The sequence below is a fragment of the Ranitomeya imitator genome, chromosome 2 (genome assembly GCF_032444005.1).
Source record: "Ranitomeya imitator isolate aRanImi1 chromosome 2, aRanImi1.pri, whole genome shotgun sequence".
Lineage (NCBI taxonomy): Eukaryota > Metazoa > Chordata > Amphibia > Anura > Dendrobatidae > Ranitomeya > Ranitomeya imitator.
Window position 1 is genome coordinate 395,149,741 of NC_091283.1, and position 14,482 is coordinate 395,164,222.

The 14,482-nt window shown below is 42.1% G+C and overlaps 1 protein-coding gene across 1 annotated transcript in view; it reads right to left on the reverse strand.

The window, feature by feature from the left end:
• Positions 1-4,861: 4,861 nt before the first annotated feature.
• The window catches only part of LOC138667015 (oocyte zinc finger protein XlCOF22-like), a 34,607-nt gene continuing 24,986 nt past the window's right edge, over positions 4,862-14,482 (reverse strand). The window contains exon 7 of the mRNA XM_069755248.1: positions 4,862-6,633. Within this exon, the coding sequence (XP_069611349.1) occupies positions 5,378-6,633 (1,256 nt within the window). The 3' untranslated portion in view covers positions 4,862-5,377. The remainder of the gene's footprint in view (positions 6,634-14,482) is intronic.

Here is a 14,482-nt window from a genome sequence, read left to right on the forward strand (position 1 = left end):
GGGCTTGCGATCAGCAGAGCTCCCACATCCCAGAGCTTGTCCTGTATGAGGTTTAATTATCAGGTAATTCCGGGTGCTCCTAACCACCAGGTCATAACAGTACAGCTGGCCCAAAGTATTAATGCATCTCAATAGAGGGATAAGAGAACTTCTGAGACCATTTTTTTTCTTTGCACTGTGTTTTGTCTTTCTTTTCCCCTAGACCTTTGGGTGGTTCAGGACACAGGTGTAGATATGGACATTCAAGGTCTGTCCTCTTGTTTGGATCATCTCACTGCAAGGGTGCAAAACATTCAAGATTTTGTGGTTCAGAATCCTATGTTAGAGCCTAGAATTCTTATTCCTGACTTATTTTCTGGGGATAGATCTAGGTTCTTGAATTTCAAAAATAATTGTAAACTGTTTCTAGCTTTGAAACCCCGCTCCTCTGGTGACCCCGTTCAACAGGTAAAAATCATTATTTCTTTGTTACGTGGTGACCCTCAAGACTGGGCATTTTCCCTTGCGCCAGGAGATCCTGCATTGCGTGATGTTGATGCGTTTTTTCTGGTGCTTGGATTGCTTTATGATGAACCAAATTCAGTGGATCAGGCAGAGAAAATCTTGCTGGCTTTGTGTCAGGGTCAGGATGAAGCGGAGGTGTACTGTCAGAAGTTTAGAAAGTGGTCTGTGCTTACTCAGTGGAATGAATGTGCCCTGGCGGCAATTTTCAGAAAGGGTCTTTCTGAAGCCCTTAAGGATGTCATGGTGGGATTTCCCACGCCTGCTGGTCTGAATGAGTCTATGTCTTTGGCCATTCAGATCGATCAGCGCATGCGTGAGCGCAAAGCTGTGCACCATATGGCGGTATCCTCTGAGCATAGGCCTGAGCCTATGCAGTGTGATAGGACTTTGACCAGAGCTGAACGGCAAGAACACAGACGTCGGAACGGGCTGTGTTTTTACTGTGGTGAATCCACTCATGCTATCTCCGATTGTCCTAAGCGCACTAAGCGGTTCGCTAGGTCTGCCACCATTGGTACGGTACAGTCTAAATTTCTTTTGTCCGTCACTCTGATTTGCTCTCTATCGTCCTATTCTGTAATGGAATTTGTGGATTCAGGCGCTGCCCTGAATTTGATGGACTTGGAGTTTGCCAGGCGCTGTGGTTTTTTCTTGGAGCCCTTGCAGTATCCTATTCCATTGAGAGGAATTGATGCTACGCCTTTGGCCAAGAATAAGCCTCAGTACTGGACTCAATTGACCATGTGCATGGCTCCTGCACATCAGGAGGATATTCGCTTTTTGGTGTTGCATAATCTGCATGATGTGGTCGTTTTGGGGTTGCCATGGCTACAGGTCCATAATCCAGTGTTGGATTGGAAATCTATGTCTGTGTCCAGCTGGGGTTGTCAGGGGGTACATGGTGATGTTCCATTGCTGTCAATTTCGCCATCCACTCCTTCTGAAGTCCCTGAGTTTTTATCACATTACCGGGATGTATTTGAAGAGCCCAAATCTGGTGCCCTACCTCCTCATAGGGATTGCGACTGTGCTATTAATTTGATTCCTGGTAGTAAGTTTCCTAAGGGCCGTCTGTTTAATTTATCTGTGCCAGAGCACGCCGCTATGCGGAGTTATATAAAGGAGTCCTTGGAGAAGGGTCATATTCGTCCGTCGTCGTCACCATTGGGAGCAGGGTTCTTCTTTGTGGCCAAGAAGGATGGTTCTTTGAGACCTTGTATTGATTACCGCCTTCTTAATAAGATCAGTCAAATTTCAGTATCCTTTGCCGCTACTGTCTGATTTATTTGCTCGGATTAAGGGGGCTAGTTGGTTCACCAAGATAGATCTTCGTGGTGCGTATAATCTTGTGCGAATTAAACAGGTTGATGAATGGAAAACGGCATTTAATACGCCCGAGGGCCATTTTGAGTACCTGGTTATGCCATTCGGGCTTTCTAATGCTCCATCTGTGTTTCAGTCCTTTATGCATGACATCTTTCGAGAGTACCTGGATAGAATCATGATTGTATATTTGGATGACATTTTGGTCTTTTCGGATGATTGGGAGTCTCATGGGAAGCAGGTCAGAATGGTGTTCCAGGTCCTTCGTGCGAATTCCTTGTTTGTGAAGGGGTCAAAGTGTCTCTTTGGAATTCAGAAGGTTTCATTTTTGGGTTTCATTTTTTCCCCTTCTACTATCGAGATGGACCCTGTTAAAGTCCAGGCCATTTACGATTGGACGCAGCCGACATCTGCGAAGAGCTTACAGAAGTTCCTGGGCTTTGCTAATTTTTATCGTCGCTAATTTTTCCAGTATTGCTAAACCATTGACTGATTTGACTAAGAAAGGTGCTGATGTGGTCAATTGGTCCTCTGCGGCTGTAGAGGCTTTTCAGGAGTTGAAGCGTCGTTTTGCTTCTGCCCCTGTGTTGTGTCAGCCAGATGTTTCGCTCCCTTTTCAGGTTGAGGTTGATGCTTCTGAAATTGGAGCAGGGGCTGTTTTGTCGCAAAGAAGTTCTGATGGCTCGGTGATGAAACCCTGTGCCTTCTTTTCTAGGAAATTCTCGCCTGCTGAGCGCAATTATGATGTGGGCAATCGGGAGTTGTTGGCCATGAAGTGGGCATTCGAGGAGTGGCGACATTGGCTTGAAGGAGCTAAACATCGTGTGGTGGTCTTGACGGATCACAAGAATTTGACTTATCTCGAGTCTGCCAAACGGTTGAATCCTAGACAGGCTCGATGGTCGCTCTTTTTCTCCCGTTTTGATTTTGTGGTTTCATACCTTCCGGGATCTAAGAATGTGAAGGCTGACGCCCTGTCAAGGAGTTTTGTGCCTGACTCTCCGGGTGTTCCGGAGCCGGCGGGTATTCTTAAAGAAGGGGTAATTTTGTCTGCCATTTTCCCTGATTTGCGGCGTGTGCTGCAAAAGTTTCAGGCTGATAGACCTGACCGTTGTCCTACGGAGAAACTGTTTGTCCCTGATAGATGGACTAGTAGAGTTATCTCTGAGATTCATTGTTCAGTGTTGGCTGGTCATCCTGGAATCTTTGGTACCAGAGATTTGGTGGCTAGATCCTTTTGGTGGCCTTCTTTGTCACAGGATGTGCGTTCTTTTGTGCAGTCCTGTGGGACTTGTGCTCGGGCTAAACCCTGCTGTTCTCGTGCCAGTGGGTTGCTTTTGCCCTTGCTGATCCCAAAGAGGCCCTGGACGCATATTTCCATGGATTTTATTTCTGATCTCCCTGTTTCTCAAAAGATGTCGGTCATTTGGGTGGTTTGTGATCGCTTCTCTAAGATGGTCCATTTGGTACCCTTGTCTAAATTTCCTTCCTCCTCTGATTTGGTGCCATTGTTTTTCCAGCATGTGGTTCGTTTGCATGGCATTCCGCAGAACATCGTCTCGGACAGAGGTTCCCAGTTTGTTTCGAGGTTTTGGCGGTCCTTTTGCGCTAAGATGGGCATTGATTTGTCTTTTTCTTCGGCTTTCCATCTTCAGACTAATGGCCAAACCGAACGAACTAATCAGACTTTGGAGACATATCTGAGATGCTTTGTTTCTGCTGATCAGGATGATTGGGTGTCCTTCTTGCCTTTGGCTGAGTTCGCCCTTAATAATCGGGCCAGCTCGGCTACTTTAGTTTCTCCTTTTTTCTGTAATTCTGGTTTCCATCCTCGTTTCTCTTCAGGGCAGGTTGAGTCTTCGGACTGTCCTGGTGTGGATGCGGTGGTGGACAGGTTGCAGCAGATTTGGACTCATGTGGTGGACAATTTGGCATTGTCCCAGGAGAAGGCTCAGCGTTTCGGTAACCGCCGGCGTTGTGTTGGTCCCCGACTTCGTGTGGGGGATTTGGTTTGGTTGTCATCTTGCCACGTTCCTATGAAGGTTTCCTCTCCTAAGTTTAAGCCTCGTTTCATTGGGCCATACAAGATTTCTGAAGTTCTTAATCCTGTGTCATTTCGTTTGGACCTTCCAGCTTCTTTTGCCATCCATAATGTGTTCCATATGTCGTTGTTGCGGAGATATGTGGCGCCTATGGTTCCCTCCGTTGTTCCTCCTGCCCCGGTGTTGGTCGAGGGGGAGTTGGAGTATGTGGTGGAGAAGATTTTGGATTCTCGTGTTTCGAGACGGAAACTCCAGTACCTGGTCAAGTGGAAGGGTTATGGTCAGGAAGATAATTCCTGGGTTTTTGCCTCTGATGTTCATGCTGCCGATCTGGTTCGTGCCTTTCATTTGGCTCATCCTGATCGGCCTGGGGGCTCTGGTGAGGGTTCGGTGACCCCTCCTCAAGGGGGGGGTACTGTTGTGAATTCTGTTGTCGAACTCCCTCCTGTGGTTGTGAATGGTACTTCGGCGAGTTCTGTCTATGGGCTCCCTCTGGTGGCTTTGAGTGAAGCTGCTGCTTCTGAGGTTCCTTACACAGGTGACGTGGTTTATCCTTTGGTTGGCTGCTCTATTTAACTCCTCTCAGATCGTTACTCCATGCCAGCTGGCAATGTTTTTGCATTCGTTCAGTTCGCTCCTGGATCTCTCTGGTGACCTGCCTTCTCCTGCAGAAGCTAAGTTCCTTATAGTCTTATTTTGTTCTTTGTTTTCTTGTCCAGCTGGTTTTCATGATTTTGTCTTGCTATCTGTAAGCTCTGGGATGCAGAGTGGCCCCTCCGCACCGTGAGTCGGTGCGGAGGTCTTTTTTTGCACACTCTGCGTGGTCTTTGTAGGTTTTTGTGCTGATCGCAAAGTTACCTTTCCTATCCTCTGTCTATTTAGTAAGTCTGGCCTCCCTTTGCTGAAACCTGTTTCATTTCTGCGTTTGTGACTTTCATCTTACTCACAGTCAATATATGTGGGGGGCGTCCTTTACCTTTGGGGAATTTCTCTGAGGCAAGGTAGGCTTTATTTTCTATCTCTAGGGCTAGATAGTTCTTAGGCTGTGATGAGGCGCCTAGGTCTGGTCAGAAGCGCTCCACAGCTATTTCTAGTGTGTGTGATAGGATTAGGGCTTGCGATCAGCAGAGCTCCCACATCCCAGAGCTCGTCCTGTATGAGGTTTAATTATCAGGTAATTCCTGGTGCTCCTAACCACCAGGTCATAACAGTATAGCATCATAATGTCTCCATGGTCAATGGCAAATAGGATGAAAGAGCGCAACAACAGACCACCCTTTTAAAATGTATTATACAAATAAAAAAAATACATGCTTTGTTCAAATATAGGTGTATTATTTTATACTTATTATTATTTTTAATAACAAATGGTTATGGGTAACTGTATACATTCTCTAATAATCATTTTGTACACTATATTGTTTACCCTTCCTTTTGTAGATGAGTGACTTTACTATAAAGTATGTTTTTCTAGTGCATGTTGTCAATAAAAGAATTTAAAAAAACGTCTAGTTCCCTGTGTGAATTCTCAGATGGGTAACAAGATTTGAATTCCGATTAAAACATTTCCCACATTCTGAACATGAAAATGGTTTCTCCCCTGTGTGAGTTCTCTGATGTGTTACAAGGGTTGATTTCCGATTAAAACATTTTCCGCATTCTGAACATGAAAATGGTTTCTCTCCTGTGTGAGTTCTCTGATGTTTGACAAGATTTGATTTCAGACTAAAACATTTCCCACAATTTGAACATGAAAATGGCTTTTCCCCTGTGTGAGTTCTTTGATGTATAAACAGATCTGATTTATTCCTAAAACCTTTCCCACATTCTGAACAGGAAAATGGTTTTGTCCCTGTGTGAGTTAACTGATGAGCAACAAGATTTGATTGCTGACTAAAACATTTCCCACAGTCTGAACAGAAAAATGGCTTCTCCCCTGTGTGAATTCTCTGATGTTTAATAAGACTTGTTTTCAGATTAAAACATTTTCCACATTCTGAACAGAAAAATGGTTTCTCCCCTGTATGACTTAACTGATGTCTAACAAAATTTGCTTTCAGATTAAAACATTTACCACATTCTGAACAGAAAAATGGCTTCTCCCCTGTGTGAATTATCTGATGTGTAACAAGATGTGATTTTCGATGAAAACATTTCCCACATTCTGAGCATGAAAACAGCTTCTCTCCTGTGTGACTACTCTGATCTTTTAAAAGTATAGATTTCTCACTATAATTTTGTCCAAATACTGAACTTGAAAATTGCTTATCTCTCGTGTGAATTCTTTGATGTGTTACAAGATTTGTTTGCCATTTAAAACATTTCCCACATTCTGGGCATGAAAATGACTTCTCCCCTGTATGAACTCTTTGATGTTTAACAAAATGTGATTTGTATGCAAAACATTTCCCACATTCTGAACATGAATACGGCTTCTCCCCTGTGTGACTTCTCTGATGTGTAACAAGGCTTGATTTACTACTACAGTATTTTCCACATTCTGAGCATGAAAATGATTTTTCCCCTACATAAGCCATTTCATTTTTAACAGCACTTCCATGACTTTCATTTTGTGTATTTGTCTTTGATGGAGCAGAAGAGAGAACCTTTTGAAAAGGATCAGGTGTCAATTTTTTTGTGAGATGAGCATGAGGTGTAGCTGTGAAAATTACATGTTCTTCACATGTATGAGATGTAATACTATGATTATCATCTGCAAAATCTGAGAATATCACATGTCCCTCTGAGGTCCCGGTACAGTCATCTGCCAAAAATAAAACAGTGTTATTATTTTTAAATAATACTGCATTATAATTATATTATTATGTATTTTTCTGTATACAGCACTTTATATGATTTCCATACAAACTGTAATACAAAGGTGGCAGATGAGGTTTAACAATGATAAATGTAAGGTTATACACATGGGAAGAAGGAATCAATGTCACCATTACACACTGAATGGGAAACCACTGGGTAAATCTGACAGGGAGAAGGACTTGGGGATCCTAGTTAATGATAAACTTACCTGGAGCAGCCAGTGCCAGGCAGCAGCTGCCAAGGCAAACAGGATCATGGGGTGCATTAAAAGAGGTCTGGATACACATGATGAGAGCATTATACTGCCTCTGTACAAATCCCTAGTTAGACCGCACATGGAGTACTGTGTCCAGTTTTGGGCACCGGTGCTCAGGAAGGATATAATGGAACTAGAGAGAGTACAAAGGAGGGCAACAAAATTAATAAAGGGGATGGGAGAACTACAATACCCAGATAGATTAGCGAAATTAGGATTATTTAGTCTAGAAAAAAGACGACTGAGGGGCGATCTAATAACCATGTATAAGTATATAAGGGGACAATACAAATATCTCGCTGAGGATCTGTTTATACCAAGGAAGGTGACGGGCACAAGGGGGCATTCTTTGCGTCTGGAGGAGAGAAGGTTTTTCCACCAACATAGAAGAGGATTCTTTACTGTTAGGGCAGTGAGAATCTGGAATTGCTTGCCTGAGGAGGTGGTGATGGCGAACTCAGTCGAGGGGTTCAAGAGAGGCCTGGATGTCTTCCTGGAGCAGAACAATATTGTATCATACAATTAGGTTCTGTAGAAGGACGTAGATCTGGGGATTTATTATGATGGAATATAGGCTGAACTGGATGGACAAATGTCTTTTTTCGGCCTTACTAACTATGTTACTATGTTACTAATTCAATTATCGACAGACTAACGCATTAGACCACAAAATAGGGGCTAACAGTTTATGGTGATAGCCCACCAGGTTGTGCTCTTTCAAATTTTCACTTCTGTATTTTATACTTCTTTTCTGTAGGTTCATGCTTCATAGTGTTTGTCACCAATCATTTCCTGCTACATTATTAGAAGAGATTCATAAAGATGAATGTAATCAGTTTTATTATGTGATTCCTTTTCATTCACTTTGTTAGGTGCAAACACAAAGCAAATCACACGGGATAAGCCCAGACTGGTCATGTACACCTTGCTATGTCTGTCAGGGGCCGCAGGCTCATAAAAGCTACATTGACAGACTTGCCGAGACCCACTCTGTCTGACACATTACATAATAACTCCACCATTTAAGGTTGACTTAGAGACAAGGTACCTTGTGATAGCACCACTCTAGCTCCAAATTCAGAGGCATCAAACTCCACATTACAAAAATTGCTCAAGATCAAGCTGAATCAATACAATGTCAGATAAAAAAAACTTCTATTAATTCACTGAAGGCACGGATTTCATCTCTGACCCCTTCTTAGTCAAGTCAGCCAGAAGTTTGGAAATCTTTGAAACATTTTTAATACATTTCCGATAATAATTTGCATCAGAAATGTTAAAGCATCTGTAAGGAGTTTGTATATTCTCCCCGTGTTTGCGCAGGTTTCCTTTGGGTTCTCCGGTTTCCTCCCACACTTCAAAGACAATGATAGGGCATTAAGATTGTGAGCCCCATTGGAGATAATAATGTGTGCAAACTGTAAAGCACTGCGGAATATGTTAGCGCTATATAAAAATATAGATTATTCTGAAATAAAGATTATTATTATTATTATTATCTCCTTCTCTTATATGGATCAGGTTATACTCACCCTTAAATCAAGTTTGGTAAACCAACAGGCTCCCAGTCAGCTGGTTATAAAGACCAGGGATGAGTGATAGAGAATACTGATTCTTTACAGTATTTTTTTTTAAAGTTCCCTATAGTCAATACATGAGCTAAAATCACTATCTTTTTTTATCAACAAAATAGAAACCTGGGCCTATTGATGACATGGGCGGTCTGATATACCCTTTTGCAGACTGTTTGTTATATAATCTATCATGGCCTGATGTTCTGGACCAGAAAGATTATATAATTTATTCTTCATGAGATGGGAGTGTAGTAACAGATTACTGGAACAAACATAACCTCTATGTGGAGGTAATTTTTCAGATTCAGACATACAAAAGACTTTCACAATTTCTATTATTTCAGGTAAACCACTAGGTATGGCTTTAGACAGATTCACAGATAAAGACCTACATTTCTTCTGACACTCAGGATTCCAGTGTACAGTATCACCCTGGTGTCCTGATGGTTATAGCAATAATTATTATAAATCATTCCGTGAAATTCTTGTCCCCCCTTTTAGTTCAAATTTTCAATGCCGCTACGTCCGTTAGTTCTTTCCTTAGGGAAAATTTGGATGCCACAATTATACTTATTCCCAAGCTTCAGGCTATGTGCACATGTTCAGGTTTTTTTGCTTTTTTTTGCGGTTTTTCGCGGTAAAAACGCTATAAAAACTCATTAAAAATGCATACATTATGCATTCTATCATTTAGAATGCATTCTGCATGTTATGTGCACATGGATGCATTTTTTTCCGCGAAAAAAACGCATCGCAGTAAAAAAATGAGCATGTTCATTATTTTTGCGGATTTTCTGAGTTTTTCCCGCAATTCTATGCATTTGGGAAAAACGCACCAAAAACGCACCAAAAACGCATCAAAATCGCGGTAAAAACGCATGCGGATTTCTGGCAGAAATGTCCGGTTTTTGTCAGGAAAATTTCTGCAAGAAATCCTGACGTGTGCACATACCCTCATACTAGTCCTGATCAAATACTTCATTACTGTCCCATTTCATTAATTAATACTGATCTCAAAATTTATTCCAAAGTCTTAAGGTACCTTCACACATAACGATATCGTTAACGATATCGTTGCTATTTGTGACGTAGCAACGATATCGTTAATTAAATCGTTATGTGTGACAGCGACCAACGATCAGGCCCCTGCTGGGAGATCGTTGGTCGCTGAACAAAGTCCAGAACTTTATTTCGTCGCTGGACTCCTGCTGACATCGCTGGATCGGTGTCTTCACTGGTAACCAGGGTAAACATCGGGTAACTAAGCGCAGGGCCGCGCTTAGTAACCCGATGTTTACCCTGGTTACCATGCTAAAAGTAAAAAAAATCAAACACTACATACTTACCTACCGCTGTCTGTCCTCCAGCGCTGTGCTCTGCTCTCCTCCTGTACTGTCTGTGAGCCGGAAAGCAGAGCGGTGACGTCACCGCTCTGCTTTCCGGCTCACAGACAGTACAGGAGGAGAGCAGAGAAGCAGAGCGCAGCGCTGGAGGACAGACAGCGGTAGGTAAGTATCTAGTGTTTGTTTTTTTTTACTTTTAGCATGGTAACCAGGGTAAACATCGGGTTACTAAGCGCGGCCCTGCGCTTAGTTACCCGATGTTTACCCTGGTTACCGGCATCGTTGGTCGCTGGAGAGCTGTCTGTGTGACAGCTCTCCAGCGACCAAACAGCGACGCTGCAGCGATCCGGATCGTTGTCGGTATCGCTGCAGCGTCGCTTAATGTGAAGGGGCCTTTAGCTAACAACCTTAACCTTATTTTGCCCAAATTAATTTCCACGGACCAGATTGGATTTATCAAGCACCGGCAATCCATTGAAGGTACCAGGAAGCTGATAAATATTATTAAATTAATTAATTCCTGAAAAATTAACTCCACTTTCATTTCCCTTGATGCAAAAAAAGCGTTTGATCGCTTAACTTGGACTTTTCTCAAATGTTCGCTACAAAAATTTGGCTTTGATTTGGACTTTATAAATAAAATTATGGCTTTATATTCCGATCCACAGGCAAAAATTGACATTAATAAATCACTTTTCTTCCCCGTTTCCAATCTTTAATGGTGCCCGGCAGGGTTGCCCCCTTTCTCCATTGCTTTTTGCACTTGTCATAGAGCTATTAGCCCAGCTCATTAGAGATAATCCCTGCATAAAGGGAGTTTGCACGGATCGTAAGGAATTTAAAATCAGTTTATTTACTGATGATATTCTCCCGTCCCTAACAAATCCTTGTCATTCTATTCCAGATTTACAAACCCTTCTTAAAAATTTTTCATTTTTTTCGTACTTTAAAATAAACGAGTCCAAGTTGAAAATTTTTCAATTTAACCTCACTGATTCTCAAATCTGGAGTATAAAGGATATTTTGCCCTGTGGTTGGGAGAAGAGCGATATTGTTTATTTGGGTCTGAGGTTTTCTAGAAACCTTAGCCCATTGATTCCCAGAAATTTGGATTCTCTTATTGCTTCCATTTCTAAAGAGCTTAGATTTTATGATGATAAAGTATTATTGTGGTGGGGAAGGTGCCTTATTGTAAAATCAATAATTCTTCCCAAGATCCTCTATGTCTTCAGGTCCCTTCCTTTACTTGTTTCTACTTCCTATTTGACCAGTTTGCAGGCACACCTCAATCTGTTTGTTTGGGGCAATAAGAGATCTCGTACAGCCTCTAGTCAACTGTATAAACATAAATTGTGTGGGGGTATGGGTCTTCCTAATGTTTCGGCCTATTATTTCTCTATATTGGTGGTCTGCAGATCATACTCCTTCATGGGTGGAATTGGAATTATATTTTAATAGAAATTCTCCACCTTGTAATATTATTATGAATTTATTCACCTCTAAGTCTTTGCTTCAGTCTGATCATCCCATTTTTGTAGCTGTTCTTGTGGCATGGTGGAAATTTCTCAAAATTAAAAGCGGTTTCGCTAGGATGGAACTTATGCTGAGACTTCCCCTTTCTTTTTTGGCTACTGTTTTCTCGTTTGATCTGGATTCAAATTGGGCTTCCTGGGGAATCTCTAAACTACATGACATCTTTGATGGAAACAAGTTTGTTTCATTTACCCACTTTAAAGATAGGTTTGGTGTTCCCTCATCGGCTTTCATGCAGTTTACTATTTTAAAGGATATTTTGAGGCCACTGGTGACTGGTCGCTCTCCTTTATCGGAGCCGGGGACTAATATCTTATGCAACTCCAATCATAGCATATTTTGGTCTACTCAATATATCTACCAGTGGTTTAATAACGATTTGAAAATTATAAAATCCCCATACATGATCAAATGGGAATCTACTTTGAATCTTTCTGTAGCTCTAGATGATTCGGGACTGGCCATGTCCATAACTTATTCTGCCGCCATGTCCATGGCTCTTCATGAGTCTTATTTTAAGCTTATCTCTAGGTGGTATTATTCACCGTCTCGCTTAGCATTTATTAATCCTTCCAATTCCCCTCTCTGCTGGAGGGATTGTGGACGTTATGGTAGCCTTTCCCATTTGTTTTTGTTTTGTCCATGTATTAGACCTTTTTGGGAAGAAATCTCTTCTTTTATTTCTATTATATTAAAACGTTCGGATTTTTCTCTGTCTCCTCAGTTGGCCCTGCTTTCGTTGAATGCAGATCAATTGACTCCACCTTTTAGGAAACTTGTTATACATCTGCTTTTAGTTTCTAAGAATGCTATTGCTTTTTATGGAAATCTTCTAAAATGCCTTCTTCACAAGACATTATTGACAAACTGGCTTTGCATAAATCCTATGAACAAAAATTGGCGTTACTGAATGGCTGCTTTCCTTCCTTTTTGAAAAAATGGTCTCGCTGGCTGGAAATATTTCCAAAAGAATTTACTGTATTAATTGTTTTGCTATTTTATTTTATTCTATTTTTACTTTTATGCTTCATGAATGTTTCATGTCATTGCATTTATGCTAACCTTGCTCTCTCTATGTCTTGTTTTGGTTGAAAATGTTAAAAAAATTGTTTGGAAAAACAGTGTCTCCCTGGTGGCAGTCAATAACCGTGTTATGTTTATGTAACCAAGTTATAAGAAAGACCATGACCGCTGAAAGGTTTACAAGGAGAAAAAAAAGGAGGGGAAGAGAAAAGGAGGTCACACAGCAGCAGGAATATGATGAATCCCACAAGCAGAAAAAGACAATTTGTGAGCAGAGCCTGAAATACAGGTGACAACTTTTTTCTAAAGGAAAGAAAGTTCCTACAGTCACCTGAAAAATTGGTCAGTGAGGTTAACCCTGGCTTAAAAGAAAATAATCAAGAGAAGTGCTGCAGAGGCTTAGGCCTGACTGTTATCAGGATGCTGAAACGATACTGCAAGATCGTGTACAAACTTGGATAAGTCTTGCATCTGATCCACCACCTCAAGCGAGGATCCAAGTGGCCAGTTCAACTAATACGTATGTCTGAGGATGCAGGCCTTTAGCAGACTTTGCCAGAGAGAGGCTTGTGCTCAGATTCCAGAGGAACCACGGCCTTTATCCTTTTTACAAGGAAATGGTCTTAAAACCGGATCCTCTGGATTTCTTCCACAGAAAAGCTGCAGTCTGGAGGAGCAAACCAGAGGCAAGAGAATGGTTCGGTAGAGGTTGGTGTAGGGACAAAATCGTGAAAATGGAAAGTTATCGCAATCCGAACCAAGGTCGGTTAAATAGCTTGCAAGCCCACCCAGACCACACAGCGGAGAACAAACACTGACAGACGTTAACTTTATATCTCCCAGTCTGAACGGAAATACAAGTCCCAGGGGGACACGAAATATAGCCATATTGCAATATCATATTTACCGTAAAATGAACGCTGTAACTGAAAACCTCCAAAACATTTGCGGAATTGCTCTTTTACCACACTAGTCCTACTTTCCAGTATATTACGTGATAAAACAAATGGTGTTATTAAAAAGTGCAACTGAACCATTAGGGTCACAACATTTACGGATCACCATAAATAATGTGCTCACTGTATTGTACAGGTTGTACCATTACCGAAACTATGTCCTTGTTTATTGTAATTGTTTGAATCTTTATTTTATCTTTTAATATAGTGCAATATGGAGATATCCGTATAGACCACGATATTCTGATTGCAAAGAAAAATGCAATTGAGGTTTTTAGGCTGAGAATATTTTCCAGCCCCATGTATCTAATCCCATTATGGGCATGGGTGATACGCTCCCAGGCCCAGCATCTAATCCCATCATGGGCATGGGTCATACGCCCTAGACCCGTATATATCTAATCCCATCATCTGGGATAACCCCAGACCAGTTGTTCTAATCCCATCATGTGATACAATACATTGAGCTCTGTATCTAGATAAGTGGCATGTAACACATGCTGGAACTAATTGTGCACGTGCTACTCTCCATGTATCTAACCTCATCTTATGATACAGTGAGCCTTAAGGTACCGTCACACTTAGCGACGCTGCAGCGATACCGACAACGATCCGGATCGCTGCAGCGTCGCTGTTTGGTCGCTGGAGAGCTGTCACACAGACAGCTCTCCAGCGACCAACGATGCTGGTAACCAGGGTAAACATCGGGTAACTAAGCGCAGGGCCGCGCTTAGTAACCCGATGTTTACCCTGGTTACCATCCTAAAAGTAAAAAAAAAACAAACACTACATACTTACCTACAGCCGTCTGTCCTCCAGCGCTGTGCTCTGCACTCCTCCTGTACTGGCTGTGAGCACAGCAGCCGGAAAGCAGAGCGGTGACGTCACCGCTCTGCTTTCCGGCTGACCGACGCTCACAGCCAGAGCAGGAGGAGTGCAGAGCACAGCGCTGGAGGACAGACGGCTGTAGGTAAGTATGTAGTGTTTGTTTTTTTTTACTTTTAGGATGGTAACCAGGGTAAACATCGGGTTACTAAGCGCGGCCCTGTGCTTAGTTACCCGATGTTTACCCTGGTTACCAGTGAAGACATCGCTGAATCGGTGTCAC